Here is a 23,344-nt window from a genome sequence, read left to right as displayed (position 1 = left end):
ACAAACTATATTCACTAGCTTACTTACATTTCCTCTTACTGAAAATAATATTTGAATACTTCTATATCATGTTCTTAGCCTTTTTTGGAGAAAAAAAAAGGAATGTTGAGTATGTTAACACTTTCTAGTGCATTAATGTTTTGTTTTGTCCATTTAAATATATGGCTCTTCAGTCTTACTCAGTTTCAGATGTTACAAATACCTTCATTACAACCTTGGTAAGAAGTATCAAATTGGTCAAATTACTTCATTTAACAACTAGTTAGTGGCACAAGATACTGGCAAAAAAACATGCATAAATTCATAGTGTGACAATGTAAAACATTTGGCCTCTAGCCCACAGTATAAAAAAATTATCTGTCTCATAATTCTTTATTTACCTCCTGAACTGTCTCCATAGGCGGTGGGGGGTCCTTATTCCTGCAGAGATTTACAATGACCCATGTGACGTTCCGAAGGAAGGTGATGGGAATGGAGGGATTGATGAAGGACAGAAGAGGTTTGACAACTCCCAGTGATATGACATAATCTCTACACTGAGGACCATCACCTACAGAAATGAAAATTGTTGTAAAAGAAATTACATTAAAAATGGAAAATCTTGAAATGTATGCAATGGCAGGTTGGGATACTGAAATTCTATGTTTCCTCACCAATAATCTACTACTAAAAGGTCGTGTTCAAATAAATATACATACGCGCAGATATGTATGTATATTTTACGAAACACAAAATTTATCCTGTTAATATTTTGTGTAGGAAGTGATACTATTTCTTCAGAAAAAATAGGACGTACATATATAATTCTAGCCACATGAAAAATCATATTAAGCCACAGAATTTAGAGGAAACATAGTCTCATATGATAATGCCAATGTTCAAAAAGTCAAATTCTAAAATGAAACGCTCCCTGAATTCAGATCATTATAACAACACGAGTTACCTATAATATTTCCGAGAGCCCAGACGGCTTGCTCACAAACATTCTGGTGTGGTGAATGAAGTAGTCTCAAGAAGAGGGGTACTGCATCTGTAGAATGCAAAGATTGGATTTGTTTTTACCGGAATATGGTATATGCACAATACTTTCAATTGATTAATACAAAACACTTCCTCTACCATACCTAATACATGCTTCTATTATGAAGAGCATAAAAAAACCCCTCAGTTAAACATTTCTATATTTATCTAGAGGGGGGAAATATAGATTTGAGAACAAGAAACTCTTAAACAACAATGCTCCCCACATTAAAACATTTCCCCATATTCCTCAAAGTGATATGCAAGAGCCTTAAGCATGTAGGTGCTGGGTTTCGTGTCCTGGAAATTCACATTTTCCAGTTATCCAGGACCATGCTACGTACCTAACAGAATGACATGCCTACTCATGCAAACGTGCTTCAAATCTTGACTTTAAGAAAACAGCCTCCTTCCAAGAGGTGGCTATAGTTAGTTTCCACATGCAGTGAAGATTTAGATCCATCTGCCACTCCTAAGACACGTTTTAATTTGCTCTTATACAACGCAGGCAACATACCAGATTAAGGAAGTGATACTGATTTTAGATCTCAGTCTCTGCTAAATTCAATATATTTAATAGAGCTACGAAACCATCCCTCTACTATTCCCATGCACTACTTCCCTTCAGACAACTGTTTGAAAGAGTAATTCTTGCAGCAATTTTTAAAATCTATATATGATCATACTCGTGCAATAGCCTTTCTAAGCAAAGTAAAATAGATCAATTTATACAATGTTGAAGGAAAGAGTAGTTTTTCTCACAAAAATAGCTTCAGAAATAGCTTCAGAAATTTAAAAAAACTGCAAGGCAATTTGTGAGCAACTGTGAATCAATGTTCTGTTGATAATTTAACATGTGATAAGGAGCCAAAAATCCTTCATGTATTTTCCTGTAAAATAGAGAGCAATGAAGAATAGACAACCTAAAATTCCTTCCCCACCCTAGATGAGTAATTCAGCAATTGCCTACAACTGACAAGTTGAGAGTGACGGCAACACACCGTTGCTTAAGAACACTCTCACTGTTCTTGTAACAATCTTCCCACTTCTATTGGCTCAAGTGGAATATTCCAGCTTGCTTCTCAGCGATTACTGAGATTACACTTCACTGTATTCAACGTATTTCAGACAGGAGGGTCAAGTATGTAGTTTATATGAAATTGCAATCCTGGTACGCTTTCAAAAGTACAAATGAAATTATTTCATACCAGTACTCAGGCAGAAAGACAGCTGGAGAAAGCACGAGGTGCAGGTTATCTCCTTGTCTCAAAAAATGAATTACTTCTGCTCCACACTGGCTCCTGCCAACTTCTATTCTGTGTGTATAGTACTTGCCTCTTTTGCTGGGCCTTCCAATTGCCACCTGTCCCTCTTGATTGCAGGAGGCTATCTTTTGTATTTTTTTATTTTCTTCTTTTGTGTTTAGGCCACACCAGCCTCTCCTACAGCTGCAAGGGCTCATTGCTTTGTTTCCTCAAACCATCCCTTATCTGAAGGGAGTAGCGCTGAGAGGCTGCTTTCCCTTACTCATCTTCCAGCCAAAGCAGCGACACTTTTAGACTAAACTCCTTTCATTTTGTTTTTTGGAGTAAAGCTTGGAAAATGCTTTTTGCCTCTCTAAAGTCATTTTATCATATTTTCTTTTTTTCAAGCATGAGCTAAACAGATTTTTGGGAGAGAAATACCCCAGCCTGAACTTCTAGTAATGCTTCAGGTAACAGCAACACTTTTGGCTGTGCTGCACATATTTTCATCCTAATTTTTAATTTTCCCTATAAGATTTTTTTCTAGATTTTCTCTTTTAATCCTTTTCATTAGATTCATTCATTCAAATATGATAACACTACGGAACTTGAAAAAGGAAGATAACGACTAACTAATGAACAAGCTGGGAAGGATGAAAAAACTCAAACAGATTTTCAAAGTTATTTAGACACCAGAAAAACAATCTAAAAACAGAGTTGCCCAAATCACATCAGGATTTTTTTAAGCAAACTCAAGATATTCATTTTTTTTAAAGGTTTTGGATTTTTATTCAAAGACCATTTGTATTAGCATTCTTATTCTATTGCTCCAGTATTTGAAATATACAGAATCTAACAATTAGTGACATAATTCATTAGCTATTAAAACGTACAAACCAGCATTTTCATTTGAAAGGTAGGTTCATACACTTAAAAAATAAATCAAATAACTAAGTCACCGTTTTCCCATATAAAAACAGTGAATATGAATAAGCCAAAACAATTTATTACATATCTGCTTAGTCTCCTGTTGTATTCAGCATAAAGGTTTTAAGATAAGCGTGCTGATACAAAAAAAATCTATATATAAAATCCTGAAAAAGTATTTTGAATAATTTATCTTCAATTAACTCTACTGTTTATTTCCTATCTCTTTTCACAATGGAAACCTCACTGGCTGGTTATGCAAGAAACAAAGGCAGCACAACAAACATGGTGTGCACAGGAGATATTAATCATATGGTCAAGGAAAGAATGATAATTTTCTTAAATCTGTATTTAAATGAGCAGCCTATTAACAACTTCAGCAACACTGATGAACACACCTTTGAGGTAGAAAAGAATTACTTCCTAACATAAGTTTTAGCCATAGGGAAATTAACGGTACAACACTCCAGAAATAAGAATCAGAAAGGACTAACATTTTTTGTCATACTCCTAGCATCTGTCATTCTCTATCTTCTTTAAAGGAAAATCAGGTCTGGGAGCCTTAATATTAATTGTCAGTGACAAAGAGATGTTTAAGAGCAATGTAGAAACTTTTTGAAAAATACAACATCCATGCATTTCTTATTTTAATAGTTTGGATAACATTCGTTATCCAAATATCCCTTCTTCGCTTTTACCCACAATATCAACCACCCCCCCAAAACCAAATTGTAATACTTACTAGACTGTACAACAGCTTGAGTCTGTGCAGAAGTGCCTGATGCTATGTTAGTCAATGCCCATGCAGCTTCAAATTGTAATGAAGGACTGTAATGAAATAATTATACAGTAATAAGTTGAAACACGATCTGCTGATTATTTTATGGTTCATTTCAGTATTAATAGCTGTATCCACTCTGAGACGCTCTATATCTAAGCAGTTTTTTAAAAAAAACACTAAGCCTAGACATTTCAGAGGAAAAAGCTATGAGGGGAAAAAAAGAAAAGATACCAGATTCTATGACCTTTTGTAAACCACCCATCATTCTGACTTCCTACTAGTAGTTAAAAAAATAAAACCAGTAATACTTGTTAAAGCACACACCAACCAGTGAAGCTGACCACTGCTCTAGTCAACTAATTACCTCCTGTATGAAAGATTTCTAGCACTCCTCATCGTAAAATTTAATTATGCCTCTCTAACGGGTATCACAGACCTCTTCACATTCAACTGATCCAAATGCCATCCATATTTAGTGAAGAAAGTGCAGCTCTCTGGCTGCCATTAGGACTTCTCAATAAATTAACCATGTCTGACCACAACTAACAAAAACTTGGCCCTTCTGACATTACATCCCATATCAAGTGTAAGCTGGTATACTGGGATAAAGACATTTTTCTGCTCCATCCCAGACAGGGGAAAAGACCAAGCATCAGTATCAAAAGGCAGCATGATACCTGTATTAAAACTGACTTATTAAATGCAGATAAAATTAGTCACAAATATTACGAAAGCTGGGGGAACATTTCTTCCAAGACGCCTGTCATGTGTTGCCTGTGCCAACAGCAGTTTAGTAAAACAGTTTGCATGAAAACCAGTCTCAAGCGTATGATCAAGATTAAGAGTTCTAGAAGCTACAGAAGAGTTTACAGCTTATGGTGGTTAGCATAACAGTAAGGTGTCAGCTGGGAGGAGCAAAGAATATTTACTGTTAGGTGACTATTTTTCATTTGCATGCTTTTTTGGATCTTTATCAGTTATGTTTTGGATATAGCTATAACACCTGCTTCCTTTAAGCTTTTTTTTTTGTGCGTTATCTTCCAAAGCATTTTAAGGTTTTATTGGGGATGAAATTGGATAAGAAACAGATAGGAGGGCCCAAGATGTGTAAATAAGGATTTGTAAAAACAAATAGCACCTGTCAGCAGCTATCTATAAACCTTTAGATTCTAGGATCAAATGCATTAAAATTCTAGTTCTAGGTCGGTCCTTCTTTTCTCCCTCTTGCAATAAGCTTTCCCTTATAACACAAACAACAGCTTTAACAATCTGCTATACAAAGTCTTTGCAGAATTTACCTCTGCTAAATATTATATAGCAATCACAATTAAAAGGATTGCTTCAGAAAATGTTCAGTTCAATTCTGAAATGCTTATTTAACATACATAAACGATCCAAAAACTAGACAGAAAATTCAAATTAAAATAATTCTTCACAGCACTAAACCATCTACTTCTAGAGCAAACAGGCATTCACGACCCATTTTAAAATCCTATCCTGATTTGAACATTATTGCCAGCTGCCTTCTAGGCAACTGTTTTGTTAAACAACCTGAAAAAAAAGCTACTCACGCTTGATGTTTTGCAACCACCAAATTATACCAAATATACCAATTTGCATTCTTAAGTTCATAGCCCTTGTGGCTGCAGAAATCACCTTGAAAATGGAAATACTGTAAACACATGTATGGTTGCCTGATACCAAAGACAAGCTAAAACATTTACCTCAAAATGTGTTAGTTCCCATCTATCTGAATAAGGGGCTCACAGATTGTGGAATACGGCATTTTTCTTACATGTCATTAAATTCTTGCAAGTACATGCTCCGTGTTCTCTACCTCCTTCACTGAAGCTTGTTTTCAAGCACAGAATCATGAGAGAGAGCATGTTTGCTGTGTTGTACCATCACAGGAGGGAGCAGCACAGAGCCAGCAGGAAACCCACCTTGCAGTGTGAACGCAAGCAGCTAGAAACTTAAGCTAATAACCTTAATGAAAAAGGTGACAAGTGTGCTCTGGAAAAGAATAGTGCCCTGTTCACAACCAGCCACATTCTCTGCCTTCACATAAATACATGCAGTAACTCTGAGACAGGTTTATTAAAAATATCCATATCCAATGAGAAATTTAGTAGGGCTTTCTCCAGTAGCTGGATATGCTCATGCAAGTTCTAAAAACTACACTGACATTTCTGTGGCAGAATAAATACTCCTGGAGAATTTATGGTTTATCATCATGAAATGTGATCAACTGGGACAAATTATATGGTGCTATGAATCCTCAGTTTCATTTGAAATAACAAGGGGTTTTTTTGGATGCAGATTTTCAGTAAGGATGAACATTTTTCAAAGTATACTTACTTATCATCCCTTTCTAGGCATTTTACCAGAATAGGTAAAATTCCTGATTTTATTAAGTCATCAATAGGTGGATTTCTGTCGCTGGATAGGAGTTTTCTGTGAAATTAAACATAAAAGTAAATAAGTAACTTTCATAATTAAAAACATGTGGGAAATATATCTCTGTGCCATTCTTTATTTTTACCTTGCAGCCTGGACAGCACTCAGTTGGATCACTGGGTTGTCACTTGTGGCATTCTATAAATAAATAAATAATCAATAAATAATCAATAAAACCTAAAAATGCACAAAATACACACTTCTAATTAAAAAAAAAAAATAGCTAAACATAACATACCTGCAATATAGCTTCTAGCGTTACATTTTGCTTGAAAAGAAAAAAAAAAGTTTTAGTAATTTTGTTGCTAAATTATATTATTTTTAAACATTTAATACAACCAAACTGATTTTAACAAAGTATCAGTTCGTAATTCTACTTTACAATGTTTTGAGACACTACCAAAGTTTTAAAAATAAGGCGCTTACTGCTTTGAAGTCAGCATCAACATCAGAATCTTCTAAACTTTCTTCTTGGGGAACATTTCTTTTTTTCAAAAGATGTTCGTCTCTTTTGTTCTGTAACAGAATGACAGAAAAGACACAATGCTTATTACTACAGGGTGATGATATAGTGGCCCCTTTCAAAATAAAAGTTAAGACAAGACTGCTATTTTTTAAGATACATTTGTAACTGCAAATAGAATTTGCAGTATTTCAGCTGTAAGAATCTATAAGCTTGTTAATCACAGAACTATGACAACCCATGCCATTTGAATCAATTAAAACTTATAGTTTGGGGATCAATTTTGTAACAGACATTTACCATACACATAGATCTGCATGACATTAACATTTAGCCACACATAACAGAAATTATTTTCCAGTGTCAGATTAGTTTTCAGCTAAACCTACTTCAACGTTCCCTGGTTACATGTATTTTCATCTTGTGTGTAAAGTAGCACAATCCATGTACATTGACACTTGTAATAAATATTGCCCACTTACACTGTTAGCCTGATTTCTGACTCAAAATAAAGCATCCGCTAGCCTTAGCTCCTTTAAGGAACTACTGAAGAAAAAATTACCTTCTCAGTGGTAAAGTACCCATTTAACATTTCTACCTTGCTTAATTAGAATATTTGAACACTTAAAGCCCTAATTTAAAAAGGAATCAAATCATCAATTGTAACTGTAACCAGATGCATGTTTTCACAAATTTAAAATGTACTAAAGCTATTATTCCAAACGCATGAAGCAAAGTTTTCTAAATTTTAGACTTTATCTTTTGCTTGATACGCCTAGAGGTACAATCAAGGATCAAACAGGCAATTGAAGATTATGATGCAGCACATATATAGCTAAATACCTTTCTGTGGTTTTGTTTTTAATAAGCACATTCAGATTTTAATCTCTAATGAAGAAAAACATTGAAAAATGTGTAAAAAATAGCTGTAACACCTAAACCAAATATACTAACAAGGAAAACCAGGCTTTTCAGTCTCAAACAACTATCTGACAACCAAACAGTACTGATTATAGAGACCACACTATACCATGCCTTGCTTGTAATATATAAATATAAATATATATATATATTATTTTTTAATTTTAGAAAAAAAGAGCAACATGACATCCAAAATTTCTAGGACCTGCTTACTTTTTAGACATTTTAAAAATAGACGTTTTAAAAATAATTTAAAACAACTTTTCCAGCCTCAGTTTGAAAGGCTCTCAAGCAATATATTAATAGTGGCAGCATACTCAGACCACATCCATACAGACAACATATTTTGTTGTCAAGTGGTTTTGGAGAGAAGGAAGATGGAAATGAGCAGGCAGTTAAACAGTGTTGCGCAGACAAATGGCATCAGACAGGTACACACTGGGGGATGCTTTCGCTATAAAGTCCTAGAATATATTTGATTTTCCACACTAAGTACATGGCACTGCCATTTTAAGCAAAGAAGTGCTAGGGAATAGACTGCCTTGGCTTAATGAATTATTTGGTATACTGACTCTTGTGGAACTTGTTTAGAAAGTGCTTATATAGAATTCTCTTAGCACAGGTAAAATTTGCTTTGCGTAATTTCTGCAAGCTGTGAACCTTTGAAACTTTCTGCTTCATTAAATAAAAAAGGCCTCAGAGTCTTCAGGCTAGAAGATGAGGGGAGCTGCATCCCTGGAGATAAGTAAAGGAACAGAACGGTGTCTAACACAGAAGATAAACCAGAAGAATGTTTCAGTTTGCCCAGAACTTTTTCTTCAGCTGCAGGTACAGGTCTGGCCTTTGACTGACAGCACACCTGATGAAAATGAAGAACAGGGAGACCCCAGACTCTAATTTTGCAATTGGCCTGGAGTGCCACACTAGGCAGTGGGGGGGCTTGGACTGCAGGGCTATAATCATCCAAGTTTTTGTTCTGCTGAGGGTCCCTCTTCAGGAGACCCCCAGCTCGAGCTGCTCTACACTGTACCTTGTGAATAAATTATTTGTTTTAGAAGACTTTCTGGAATCCGTGCCTGAGTCTCTGCTGTGGGGAACCTAGGGAAAAGGAACATCCCTAATGAGGAAACTTCATTCAAACCAAATCAATCTGGCTTTGCTCAAGTACAATTCCTTTTCCTACTGTTCATCTAAACGGTAGCTATACTTTGGCAACTACAGGGACTGGACCAAATTTCCAGAGGCCTATGCTCAGGTCAGCTTTCTCCAGCACAGGGCTACTACATGCATCTCCCCAGGGAGGAAGGGCCTCCTGCCCCCCTCGGATGAACGGCTCCCCCAGGATCAGCTGTGCTGCCAGGGTAAAACAAGCCAGTCTCGGGACAAGGGACTGAAGCTAGCGGAAGGCCCTGTCTTGAGTCAACTGTCCTCCTCTTCCCACCCAGAGGCATCACCACAGTTCATGGGCATGAGCAAGTCAATACATGCATGAACATACAGGAATTTACATATTTATTTAGGAGGATGGCAGACACTGGTCCCGCAGATGTTCCCTGGCTACTGAAAAGGTGCAGCCTGAAGGAATTGTGGTCTTAGTGCAGAACCATCACCAGCTGTATGCTGGACCAAGTCAAATGATCCATATTAGATCATTGACTTGGAAGGGTCAAGTTTCTTTGTCACTATCAGTAAACTACTGTGGTACAAGGCAGGTTTTTCCCAGTTCTGCTCTGCTCTGCCTGAGGTATTTGGTTGAATTTTATACATCTTGTGCTCATAAAAGTCAGAGAAAGAGATTTGCAGAGTTTTTGGAAAATATGGTTCTTGTAAGAATTGTTATTCACAGATTCAGTTGGTGATATTTACTTGTTTCTCAAACAATTTTTTCAGTATCAGCAGCACTCAACTATGTGTCTTGCAAGATCTTGCAATTAGGACAGGTGATATTTACTTTTAAATTTCTGTAGAAAAGTCTTTTAGATGCTGGCCTCTTGCAGATTCTTCGATTCAAAAGATGATTAAATTGATTGCTCAAGAACTTACTATTAACTAAACTATTGACTAACTAAGAACATACTATTACTAAACTATTTTTATTGAACTTACTGAAAATAAAATTCTAGTTAGGAAATGTCACATCTCATTTGATATTTTCACATTTATTGTGTAATTAAAAAAAGAAAAAGCTTTTTATGCGCTCAAACAGCAGATTCTCCCATTTAGGTGTTTCACATCACTGTATTAGCAGATTCCCTCACCACCGAATCCTCTGACCTTACGGAACTATCCCCTTATTTGGGGAGAATTATGTCACCCACAACATACTCATAGGTAAGCTTAGGAAGTGTGGGTTAGACAAGTGCTCAATGACATGGATCATGAACTGGCTGGATGGCAGAGCTCAGAGGGTTGTGATCAATGGTGCAGAGTCTGATTGGAGGCCTGTAGTTGGTGGGGCTCCCCAGGGATCAGTACGGGGTCCAGTCCTGTTCAACCTGTTCATCAATGACCTGGATGAAGAGACTGAGTGCACCCTCAGCAAGTTTGCTGATGATACCAAACTGGGAGGAAGGGCTGACACACCAGAAGGCTGTGCTGCCATTCAGCAAGACCTGGACAGGCTGGAGGACTGGGCAGAGCAGAATCTAATGAAGTTTAACAAGGGCAAGCGTAGGGTCCTGCACCTGGGGAGGAATAACCCCAGGCACCAGTACAGATTAGGGGTGGACCTGCTGGAAAGCAGCGCTGCAGAGAGGAACCTAGGCATGCTGGTGGACAGCAGGTCGACCATGAGTCAGTAACGTACCCTTGTGGCCAAGAAGGCTAACAGTATCCTGGGGTGCACTAGAAAAAGCGTGATCAGCAGGTTGAGGGAGGTTCTCCTCCCCCTCTACTCTGCCCTGGTAAGGCCACATCTGGAGTACTGTGTCCAGTTCTGGGCTCCCCAGTTTAAGAAGGACAAGGAATTACTGGAGGGAGTCCAGTGGCAGGCTATGAGATCATGAGGAAAGACTGAGAGAGCTGGGTCTGTTCAGCCTGGAAAAGGCCGAGAAGGGATCTCGTCGATGTTTATAAATATCTCAAGGGTGGGTGTCAAGAGGATGGGACCAGACTCCTTTCAGTGGTGCCCAACAATAGGATGAGGGGAAACGGCCACAGACTGAAACACAGGAGGTTCCATCTAAACACATAGAGAAACTTCTTTACTTTGAGGGTGTCAGAGCACTAGAACAGGCTGCCCAGAAAGGTTGTGGAGTCTCCTTCTCTGGAGACATTCAAACCCACCTGGACACATTCCTGTGCAACCTGCTTTGGTGAACCTGCTTTAGCTGGTGGGTTGGACCAGATGATCTCCAGAGGTCGCTTCCAATCCCAACCATTCTGTAAGAGAAACTGGTACACTACCATTCTGTGTTGCTCCCCACAAAAGAACCTATGTTTGTACAGAATGGATGCACTTTGGGGAGCTTTGACTGAAGTCTGTCCAAAATGCAGAGGATAAGCAAAAGCCATTTAAAGGGATATTACTTCACTGCTGTCATATGTGGAAACTTAAACAAGGCCAAAGCCTTCTCAATTTTGTTGAAATTAAATAGATGGCATCCATTTGGAATGAAGATCACATTATTAAAATGGGTAAGAATATTAGATATTCACATAGATGTGGGCTGCATCTATCGTGCATGTTCCACCCTCAATACTTTTCATCCCCAAAAGACATTAACCATAAACAGTTGAAACCATATCATACATTTTCTAGCTTGAAAGATCTCCAAGTTTTTGGATTCAAAAAGCAAAGCCACACTGCAACAACTGTGGTACTGAATGTGTATCCCTCTATAGGTGTGTATCCCTCTCTTCAACATACACAATCACATCATTCTGAGTGATAAGGGTTTGTCAGGGTTGTGCCTCTACTAGAGTGTAACATAAGGGCTATTATACCCAGTTACTCCAGAGAGCAAGAATGAAGGTGAATCTTGAGATCCTCTCTCAAACACCCCAAAATACCAGGATGGCAGTGGCTGGAATATAGCTGGAACAAAGCAAGAGTCCCACTGTGGGTGACCGAACAGCATCCTCCCAGAATGACAGGAATGAGCCGCATGGCCTTCCGCAGCCAAATAGCTAGAAAATCACCTTCCACAAACACGAGGCAGAAAGTCTGGAGCATAACAGTGGACAAAGCACTAGATTATTTCATGCCACTTCACCCAAAGATCTTCAGAAAGACTACCTGCCTGTAACCATTATGTGATACACACTTCATGGTTAATCACTCAAGTACTGTTAGCTGAAATAATTCCCTTGAGTAGTATTTAGAGGGGCATGTACAAATTGTCTCTGCTTGGGGCTACAGAATTGGTGATGAACACTTTTTTTGGTAGAAATCTCTCAGGAACTTGGACAAAGAAGAAAGGAGGGCAGGTTGTAAATGAACACATATTTACAGAAGAACAGCAGGAGAACAGTAACTTGCCTCTCTACTTCAAGCAACTGTCCATACCCACATTGAGGCAGTGGGTATCTCCAAGCAGTATTCCTCACAAAAATTCAACTTCCCTGGAGGAGAGTCCCTTGAATCCCCAGGTGAACAGATACTGAAGGACTGTTCTCCTAATGGCAGCAGCACGCTGAGAGGTAAAATAAAGCAGAGAACCACTTAACTGTTCTGCCGCTATCAGGAACAGAGACATCCCACTGGGAGGCCACCGATGGGTGAAGATTATAACAAAGGAACAACCTTTCAAAGTCTGGCCACCAAACACATATAATCTAGGTTTAAATTCCACTATGAGACACAGCCCGTTGGCAAGAGAAAAACTGCATCAGACTAATTAGAAATCTCAACACCATAAGACAGCAACACTGAAAAGCCTTCTAATTGTAGCTGATTGTTAACAATGGCCATAATAGACACCACAACTGAGACAACCAAGAGCCCAGTTCTCACTTGTTCCAGCAAGCAAGTTAATAGCTCCTTAGAGAGCCTTTATACCTGTATACACAACCATTCAATTCCTTTGGCAACATGAGCATGCCTAGGAGGATGCTTCCTAACGTTAATGTTGACCAAAATACATATGAGTAAGCAGGTGTATTCTAATACCAAGATATTTTACCCTCCTTAGAAGATACAGCTGAACTTCACAGGACATAATTGACCACAAGTTGATGCTAGAATTTCTGTGAATGCAGACAACATCTTCAGGCTGTCAGTCATGTGGTGCCACAAAAAATGACCTTAGCCCCAGAAAGTATGAGCAAGCAAGAATGTTCCTGTAGCTACTCACTGTTTGCAGATGGTTGGGCTGAAAGCAACTGTCAGAAACACACCTAAAGGAGCTTTCACAACAGCCTGAAGCAGAGAAGCTAGCGCTTATTCAAAAGCACTAAAATTTTCTTACTAGGTAAAAGCTATCCTTATTAGCATTTCTTATAAAGTCAAAACGTTCACAGAACCTTCCGGTCCTAAGAAGTGGCCCTAAGGCTATTTGAAACAGTTCTGTTTGTTTGGAGAAGCATCCAATTCCTGGACAGCTAAACCACTGTATGCTGTAATTTGACAGACAAATCCCACCCCCCCGCATGAGGTAACAGAATACGATTTGCAGCTTGGCATGACCATACTGTGACAAACTAAAAAGTTTTTGCCTAAATCACAGCACCGGCCTCTTCTGCAGGCTCCTGTGGTGAAAATGAAACCAAATGAGCACACCTGGATACAGCCATCCTGTTCAAAGCATGGTGAGAGAGCCCTTTCCAAGGGAGAGGTCTCAGACTGGAATCCCTGATGAAGGCTAAGACCTTGTCACCAACAAAACTGAGAAGCTGTCCTTCAGAAGTGAAGATCCTCAACCACTGCTTGTACCATGCATGATATCATGATATGTACAACCAAGTCTGAAAGCTCACAAACCGTTGGTTATAAGCACGTCAACATTCTGGTAGAAATCCTACTAACACTGTCTACAGAGGTTTCAGTATGAACAAAAGCTATGTGGACACATTCGCCAGGCAAAAATGCTGAATGGTTAGAAACAACAGGAATGATACCATGAGTGTGATGATCTGTTGAGAGTTTTTGATGACAGATACCCATTGTCTGCTTCACTGACAGTGGGAAGGTCAGGCTACATGAACAGTAAATATGCAAACCCTGCAGATCCTGGTACTTCTTGCTGACCTTCTTGGAAGATGGCCACAGGATTAAAAAAAGTTCCTATTAATGCAAACAAGTTTCAAAGACAACATGATTAACAGAAGAAGAATCCTTGTGGGCAACAAGGATGTCCATCAGCTCTGCGCAACATTCCACTTTAGTACTATAGCACATGACCAATAGGATATGCTAATGGAGTGGTCAAAGGTGTTAAGCATAAATTTATACATGGTTTTCAGCATTTGACACATAACTCTGTGAAGTCTCAACTCTGTTGGGAAGATTCAAGATCACAAGAGAAAAGAAATACACAAAATCTTTGCCTTCAGGTAGCAAACACCATTACTAAATGCTTCTTCAGATCACGGAGAGGCTTAGGAACTCAGCAACCAGTAGGATGAAGTTCTTTTGTTATGAAGGTTATGATATTTATGTTTGAGTCCTCTGAGGACAAAGAGTAGAACTTAAAGAACATCTCAACATTAGAAACTGAAGTGCCATCCAGCATTAGCTTTATTCACAGGTGAAAAGCAGCAGCTCTTTCATCTGCTCTTACATCCTAGGAAAGACTAAAGGATCAGGCCAGTGATGGAGGTAGATTCAGGTTGTCCAGATGTCCCTTTTAAGCTACCATGATTTCGACAGATTGAGCTGAACTTCTAGGTTTCACTTACATGTAATGTCCAATTTTGGTTTTGGGGAGTGAGAGCACCTGCCACAGTCCATCATGAAGAAAAAGCCTACCACTCCAGCCTCATCATGGTAAAGGGATGCTCTGAAAACCTCTACTGAATATCCTCCAAATCAAAGTTTTCACAGGTGGCCTATCTAGCCTGAGTAAATTTAGTAAAAGCTTTTGGATATGAACCTTGGGGAAGATTCTATTTCTTTAATGGTTGGGAAAGGACTATTAGTTGGCTCTACTCACTGTCTTAGAACTGATTAGCGCCTACGGAGATTTAAAAAAAATAAACCCAAACTGTAAAAAGGCTGAACAGGTCAATCTGATGATCCTACAATCCATGGATATCAAAATTACACCCCGCATGCTCAGTGAACTATGTGCCTTGCATCCAAAGGCAATCAAATCAAAGTGATTCCAAGACTGTTCTTCAGATAGAAAGCACAGCTACAGATATGCAGTTGGAAGACGAGGGCTAGTTCTCTACATTTGAGCTCTGCTAACTCACTTTTGTGACAACAGACAGCAGTCACAATGTTCCTGTTGGGCCAGTGCACATCATGGAAGATGAGCAGGTTGACTAAAAATAAGTAGACATGTACACGTACACCAGCATGTGGCCCCAAGCAGAGATTGCAAAGGCTGAGGCTGGTTAAGTTAACCAAAGCAAACTCTTACTAAAATGGATTCAAGCAATCCTCCAAGGAATTTCTTCATAGCCTTTTTCAACCAAGTCTCCAGAAGAACACACTGAGGACGTAATTTTCCTCCTAGGGTCTTTTTTTTTAATTTGAGGAATCAGTTAAGGCACAGTAGATGCAAGCTCTTTCCTAAGAATCTGTGCTACTTACACTGGATAGAGAACCCTCCAGAAGAAAATACTAATAGTGCTTCAGTCTCCCTGTGATTATAGCTGTTTCTTTGAACTTGGTGGACTTAGACCTAAAAAATGTGCTTTACAGTGAATGGAAGGTTACACTTTCACATTCAACTGGAAAAGACACGTAACCAAAGCAAGTTTTACTGTCTTGAACATGAAAATGTGGACTTCTTTAACTTTTTTCTTTGCGTTTTTAGACTTCCTGGGAATCAGAAAAATATTTTTCCCACCCTAGGTCTCCCAGCAAGATGAAGACAGACTCCTTTCCTTAAGGCACACTACTTTATTTAGGTGCTATTGTGGATATAAGCCATCTTATTTAAGAAAGATCAGAGTAGGGGCAACAAGTACAGTATGACAGAGAAACAGGTAAAAAAGACTTATGCCCACTGCTCCTTAATCCACCACTTGTTTAGCAAATAATTGCTTTGCCTTGCATCTAACTTAATTGGCAATTAGAGCTTTCATGAGCTCATGTCTATGAGCTCTCAGAGGCAGTGGAGTTTGCCAAGAAAGTAAAAAATAAACCTTGTGAGAGATCCTGGAAGTTTTTAGCATTCCAGTTAGTTAGCAGGCCTCAAAGGAGGGCAGGATCCCCTGTTTCTGCTGAGGTTAGGAGTGTTAAGGCCTCCTCTGAAGGGTGGCATCTGACTGAATGACCACAGCATTGATCACCTTTCTTAGAGCACACAAGCTGCCCAGCTCAAGCTTCCTCCTCACCAAAGGCCAAGCGCCCAAGAATGAAAGGTGCTCTCACAGCAATGGACTTACAGGCTTTGTCAGGGATGGAACCTTAAACTGAATCCTAACCATTACTCACCCACCCCACTCCCCTTTAGTGTGAGACTAATCAGCTAGGTTAGGCAATTAATTCCAGAGTCCCTGTTGCTAACAGATCAGCCTTTTGGCTTCTGTAATGTTAAAATTAAGTGTTAAACATTCTAAATCAGACTTCGCAAAGACACTATACCAAGAAACTTACATTTTAAATCCTGAGACAGTCTCCATGACCAGAACTGACATCATTATCTTGTCTGTCTGGCAAGAGAAATGTGCTTTGGCCCATTGCTGCACTAACAATATAGCCAGAGACCATCTTTCCAGAAGTTTAGTAGGTCTGTTCCCAATATGCGTAAAACACATGTTCAGCAAGGCCAATATGGAATCAGAAAAGGGCACCTGACCACCAGGAGCACCATCTGACTGGCTCGCAGTGCCAAGCCTCGCCTCAGCCAGGATCCTGCCAGATAACTGCTATCCTTTTATGTCATAGATAACTTTGTTAGCTCAATTCCTAATGAAAAAGTGAGAAAACTGGGAAGGAAAAAAAGTAAGGTTTCTTTCTGAAGAAGAGCTGCAGTGTGGTGTGAAGATAGTGAACAGAGATAATACATTTTGAAATACAGAATGTGTTTCAAATGCACCTTGATGTCTGTAATCTCAAAAGAATAAACACCTCACACTAATGCATGCAGAAATTGTTTACTTACTACTGTTCAAAGCTGTGAGGTTTTTTATTTATTCCATCTTGCAAAACAAAGATGTAAGCAACTTTATCAGATCCATTCATTTAATATTTATATTATGGTATATTCAAAAGACAAACCCATTACTATATAGTGTTTCACCCGAACAGATTAAGAATATGCTCAATTTTCCTGTTTCTTCAAAAGCACACACAGCATCTGGATAGCTGGGATAAAGGGAAGATGACTCTGTTTTGAAGAGGCACTGATGGATTACTGAAGTCACACCAACACAAACAATTCCTATGTTTGGCATACTCTTGCTAGGGTAGCAGTGTTAGCCATGAAGATGAAGACTGAAGCAATGATATTACAGCTTATCCTTTCCACTGTTGGAGCTTAATAAAATGTATCCCTTTATATTTCAGTCCCAATTCTTTACCAGAAGCAACAGCCTCATATCTGCCACAGAGTTCCCACAGCAAACCAGTTACCCACAAGCACCAGTTCAACTGCTCCAAACCAGCAATTCGGACACATGCTGAATCTCTTAATGAAGCAGATTTCTTCTGCTCTCTGCAGTGAAAGATGTTCAGCAACCACTCTAGAAGAATGCAACTTCCTACGTTTAAATGTTCTGCAGCTGCTGTTCACTCTTGATTTACAGTCTGACCTACATCCAGTGCTTAGGCTTCTCTAAATGTGTAACTGATCTTTGCACATGCAGTTTTCAGTGAAAAGTCACTAGCAGCTCACAGGCTTCCTCTTCCTCATTTTCACTCATGTATTACTGGCACATACAAGACTCCTTGCACACAGAACAATCCATTTCCTTAAGTGTATGACTTGTTCCCCACCATGCTTCTGTAATAAAATGACCTTGAAACTGTGACCTGTTACAAAAAACAATTATGAGAATTAAATTAAAATTAAAATTCTCACTTTGTACTGCAAAGCTCTCTCCAAAGTCTGCACTGGAATGCTTGCATACAGTCTCAATTTAACAAGATGTATGTGGATATGCTGCATTAGCTAAGCCATCTTTTACAGCACTGCTTTGCTAGCAGGCATTGGCTGCCAAAGTGTTATGAATGATTCTTCCCAGTGCAAATTTCACAGTTACACAGTGAGTTTACACTGAGTCAACACACTAGTTCTGAACAGAGAAGGCCTTTATAATATCAACATAAACTTCAGCTGTTGATAATTCAGAAACCAAAATTACCTGAATCTCATTTTAATAAAAAACTGGCTAATTTCCTTTTTCACTTGGCACCTGCCACTGTATGTAAAAGTCACCTTCTCCACACCTTGGTCATCTGGCAGTACTGGTAAGGCTTAAGCTTAAGCTACACAACACATTCAGACATCTTCAGCTAGATTCTTTGCTTAGGAAAATATGAAAGCATTAAACAATTTTTAGATGACACATCATGTTCATGTTATTATGATTTTTTTTCCAGTCATCTGTGTCCAATTAGGTTTCCTCAACTAATTCTTATAGTCTCAGGATGAACCTTACAGATAGTTATTGTAATGAGATACAGAAGGTTTTCTATGAGACCTGGGGAAAAAAAAGGTCTCTTCAAAAAGAGCTGAAGGATCCCAAGAACATACTAGCACAACATTTTTGGTAGCTCCTACACAATCAGGGGATAAGTGCAGACACAACTTCTCAAAAACAAGTCAGGCTAATTTTTATCAACATAACTTCCATTCAGAAACACTTCACTTTGATTTTAGCAAGGTTTTCATCTTCTCTCTCAGTTTGCAAGTACTGAAAAGAAAATTTAGATGAAATTGGGCGGGTGTGCACTCCCAAGTATGGCCCAGACTGTCAATGGTTCAACTGGCAAACTGGAGATACGCATCACATGGGAGACCCAAAGAAGATTGTCCTACAACTAGAATACTGAAAGCACACACTTCCACCAAGTCATTCATGAAACTGTTAGAAAACATGGGTGATACCAAGGTGGGGAAGTCTTAAAGCATTCTGGGGAACAGAATGGGAATTCAGGTTAAGAAAGTCTGGGAATAGCAGAGACAATTCAAAAGACAAGAAGCAATCATGTTTAAAACTTCTGCATTTATTTAACTATGCAAATAGAGAACACAAACAACTATCCTTGCTTTGCGGTACTGTAGGAAGAAGTGTCCAAAGAATGTAACAAACCACAGACTGAGTGCAAGTCAACAACATACTCAATATAAATAAGAATACTGTGTGAAAAATTGTTTTTCACTGTCCCATTTAAACCTCAGCTGTGGCCTGCATACATCTGCACTTCCAGAAAGATACAGGCAATTTGGATCTGAGGAGCAGCAACAAGTCAAATCTAGGAAACAGAATGTTGAAGGAAAGGGCGAAGAACTGAATTTGTCTCAACAGGATAAAGCTAAAGGGGCCAGTATCAGTATTCAAATGTATTGAAGGTACGCAAAAGCAGATAAAAGTTCACCCTTTCTCTTTACACACATAGCCCAAGAGTGGTTTAGCTTGTGAAAACGTCCTCCAGCAGCAATCAACCCTTCAAGGTGCTTAGAAAGGCTGTTGGCAGTGTTATGAAAGATGAGGGTGTAACACACCTTGTATTTAGGCAGAGCACTGAACTAGATCACCTCTCAGAGTCATGTTCTTCCCAGCTATATTGGCATTTACCCAATACAATCAAAATATGAGCCTAAAATTAACTCCCCTCTATAGCACAGAAGCAGTAATGTCCAGAAAACAAAATAAACGAACATACACACTTTCTAAATCCTAAAGCTCTCCCTTTACCCATTTGGAGGCTTTAAACATTTAAACTGATGACGCCTTCACTGTAACAATAAGGGAACTGGTACAGAAGCTGAATATGGATTATTTGCAAGTGATACACTGGAGTACAGCAGTACTGTTCCGCTGTACTGAGCTTAAGGACTTGGAGAGTAAAACTAACATTAGAATCTGCAGTTAGTAATCTACAAATTTTTTTATGTAAGTTTGGAGCCATGAAGCAAAGCTTATGGCAAAATATCTACCTTGGACATCAGAGCACTATTAGTAAAGTAACACAGTTGACAAACAAAAGCAGACTCACCTTCCGCAGTTCAATTGTAACTTCATTTCTGTGTCTTCTCATAGTCTGTAAATAAAAAATAGAAAATATTTGCATGTAAAGAAAGAAGTGTTTTGGTTTAGAGTCAGTTGTTTCTAGGTCAAAAGTGCAGTTATTCATCAAAAAGACACTGAAACCAGTGTGTGTAATTTATAATTCAATCTTTCTTAGCAAGATGCACGAGTTGTTGTTGTGTTTTTTTTTTTTTAATTTTATTTTATTTTTAAAGACTACATCTTACAGAAAGCTTTGTCATAAACTACAATAAGTATCCCAAAGGCAGAAAACATTTACTTCCTCATGGAGTCTCACTGGAATGACTCTTCAAGTACTTACATGTGCACATCAAAAGGAGCAGCAAATGCAGGTTAGACAGTCTCGTATTCGCATATGATCACTTTCATAACCTAAACGCGTAACCTATGCCAGTTATTTGGCCAAAGTCAACCATGAGTGACAGAAGATGACTGAGCTCAATGCAAACAAGACAGATAAGGCTTGTGGTAAAAGAAAATTAAGCACAGTGACACTGAGTCTTCTTAAGTTCTATAGCCTGAACACTGTAAAGAAAAACCAGCCCATAAACATATCAGCTCCTTAAAGATACTGGGAACTCAAGACACATCCCCTACAGTGCTTCTTAGCTGAAAGAGATCACAAGCCTGAGAAAGAACAATTTTAGCCTAGTAAAGGCAATCTCCCTGCATTCATTTCACAATCAATGGAAAAGACATGTAGCATCAGAATGCAATAGAGTGAAAATCGGAACTGGATGACTGCTGGCAGCCTACAAAGATCACCCACGCTAACTAAAATTAGCCTTCAAAATACATTCTGTGTCCTATCCTTCCTACTGACCTTCACTGCTGCTATCACGTTCCTTTTGAGTTTGGGCAAGTAACTTCCCTAAACTACAAAGTCTTAGTGAAGACCAGCAGTACACAGAAAACATCAGCACTCCCCATCAGCCATCTAAAGAAACACCAAACATGCTAAAACTCAAACACAAGTAAATAAAATGAGCAAACTTCACACCATGAATCTACACAGGATGTAGTTTCAGTGCTTAGATCACTACCTTAACTTCACTGTTCTCAACCAGTTTGCATAGCAGTATTCATTTTATTACCTTAAGTTAATTTAAAAGTATGGAAGGTGTAAGGCTTGTTTTCCTGTCCACTGCTTGATTAACCAACTCACTCAAGTAAACACAGACACAATTCTAATTTTTACATCTACAAGCATCAACTACACTACTTTAAATAAAACAAGTCCTCATTGCAGTAAGAGGACACTCTCACTACAGTATCTAACAGAACTACGTTTTTCTTCCTCCTCGTTATTTTGCAAAACCATTTGAATCTTGTGAGCATCTGAGCCTGCTGTAAACACTCAGTATGACAGGACTGGACTGCTGGGGAATTGGGAGGGCATTGGGTAGGTGGGGAATGGACAAATTGAAGAACCTGAAAAGTCATTGCATGCAACTAGCAAGACCAGTCATTCAAGTTTCTCATTATATTAGAATTTCATATTTGAATGATTTTAAAAACTGGATCAAATTTAAGGGCACTAAACACCCTAAAAATGTTTTTCAACACTTCTTCCCCATGATAACTCCCATTTCAATGGAAAAATGTTGTTAGGCAAAGCTGTCTTAGATTTCTGCTATAAAAGCTCATTTTCTCGATCATTCCAAACGTGCTAGACACCAAAAGTCCTTTATGGAACTTCCCACTAGAAACAACCCCCCCAACTCCACTCTAAAATCTAATATTTTGTTCCTACTTACCTTAAATGTTATGGGGTACTCAAATACATGAGAAATTAGTTAACTTGAGTGTCTATTCGCATTTTCTCCCCAAAATCCAGTACTGTATGTGCCAGATTTGAAATCTCAGTGATTTCATGGATGCAAGACACAATTTACTTAAGTTTGCTCCTGGTTACAATTTATTTTTTCATTTATCTATGGAATAACACTCTAGAGTATTTTCTATTGAGCAAAAAAATCAGACCAAACCTGAAGCTTTTTAGGGGACAAGCATAACATTTGCCAACTACCATTCTTCTGGAAGCAAGGCAGATTTAAGAAAGATTATATGTTGTGTTCAACAGTTCAACAGCTTAGTATTTTTCATTTACAAAAAGACCAATACAACACAGTCCCAGTCAAGGCATTACTATTCATTTCATCAATTTACTCTAAAACCTCCTTTAACAATGCTTTGACTAAAGACAGTTTCTCAGAGTCATCCATCCATAAAGGCTCTTCTGGGAAGATTCTAAGCTTCTTTCTAAAGGCAAATAATTCACTCAGCTTCTCAGTTAGGGTTTTATCTTTGTTTCATACTTCCATTATTTCAGCCCCACTGATCCTACCCTATTGCAATTCTGTCTCAATATTTTTTACTAGTTTTTCGCTTTTATCAAACTGTTCTTCAAAATATTTGACTACTCCATAATGGTTTTACATTTAATGTGCAAGAATCTCTCATCTTCTCCTCATTTACAAAGCTACCACTCTTTAGAAAGATTCTTCAAAAAGGTTATCAAATACGTGGATGTTTTGCTGACTAGTGGCATACATTTTCTGAGCTTTAATATGCATCTTAAGGCAATCTCCGTACTACCTAGGCTTTATCCTTTCAGCTGTTCTTCTGTATTTCCCTTTAAACTTTTTATATGTAGCTTCTCTTTCAAAGCAGTTCTGGTTCATTTGCTTTTCTTCCTTCCTCCTTTAAAAGACAGAATAGGCAGCAGTCACCATTAAGTCCAGAGCTGCTTCTCTATTCACAGAGCAAGCAGGTTGATAACTGGGGATATCACTTAGCCTCAGCTTCACAGAAGTGCTGAGTTTTGTCTGGCCCCCACTGAATTAAGGTCTCCCAGTCCTGCAGAGCTTCCTGCCAGCACGACATCTTTAAAAACTCAGCATGTTGGGGTCACCAGGGTCATCCAAGAATCAGCAGTACAGTGTTAGGACTACTGGAAGTCGTCCTACAAGGATAGGTACTGAAGTTCTCAAAGAGCCTATGGTACATTCTGGCAGTTAAACTCGGTTGCCATGGTGGGACCGTGACCAGTGCCCTCAGCTAGATGTATGCTGACATTATTTCTAACTTGATGATACTCATATTTCACTTCCATGTCCCTGACATGAGATGACCATTGCATACCAATATATTTAAGACCACGGAATCCACTTCATATATATAAATTGTTGCAATTATAGACTG

The 23,344-nt window shown here is 38.6% G+C and overlaps 1 protein-coding gene across 1 annotated transcript in view; it reads right to left on the bottom strand.

The window, feature by feature from the left end:
• The window catches only part of KPNA3 (karyopherin subunit alpha 3), a 53,885-nt gene that overhangs the window by 13,071 nt on the left and 17,470 nt on the right, over nucleotides 1–23,344 (bottom strand). The window contains exons 2-9 of the mRNA XM_065053515.1: nucleotides 20,088–20,132; nucleotides 6,856–6,945; nucleotides 6,668–6,697; nucleotides 6,515–6,567; nucleotides 6,331–6,426; nucleotides 3,934–4,019; nucleotides 944–1,030; nucleotides 381–550 (exon numbers count right to left, since the gene is read on the bottom strand). Of these exons, the coding sequence (XP_064909587.1) occupies nucleotides 381–550; nucleotides 944–1,030; nucleotides 3,934–4,019; nucleotides 6,331–6,426; nucleotides 6,515–6,567; nucleotides 6,668–6,697; nucleotides 6,856–6,945; nucleotides 20,088–20,132 (657 nt within the window). The remainder of the gene's footprint in view (nucleotides 1–380; nucleotides 551–943; nucleotides 1,031–3,933; nucleotides 4,020–6,330; nucleotides 6,427–6,514; nucleotides 6,568–6,667; nucleotides 6,698–6,855; nucleotides 6,946–20,087; nucleotides 20,133–23,344) is intronic.

Source organism: Columba livia, chromosome 1 (genome assembly GCF_036013475.1).
Source record: "Columba livia isolate bColLiv1 breed racing homer chromosome 1, bColLiv1.pat.W.v2, whole genome shotgun sequence".
Lineage (NCBI taxonomy): Eukaryota > Metazoa > Chordata > Aves > Columbiformes > Columbidae > Columba > Columba livia.
Note: the sequence above shows the minus strand (reverse complement) of the source record. Positions and strands in the feature narration are given on the sequence as shown.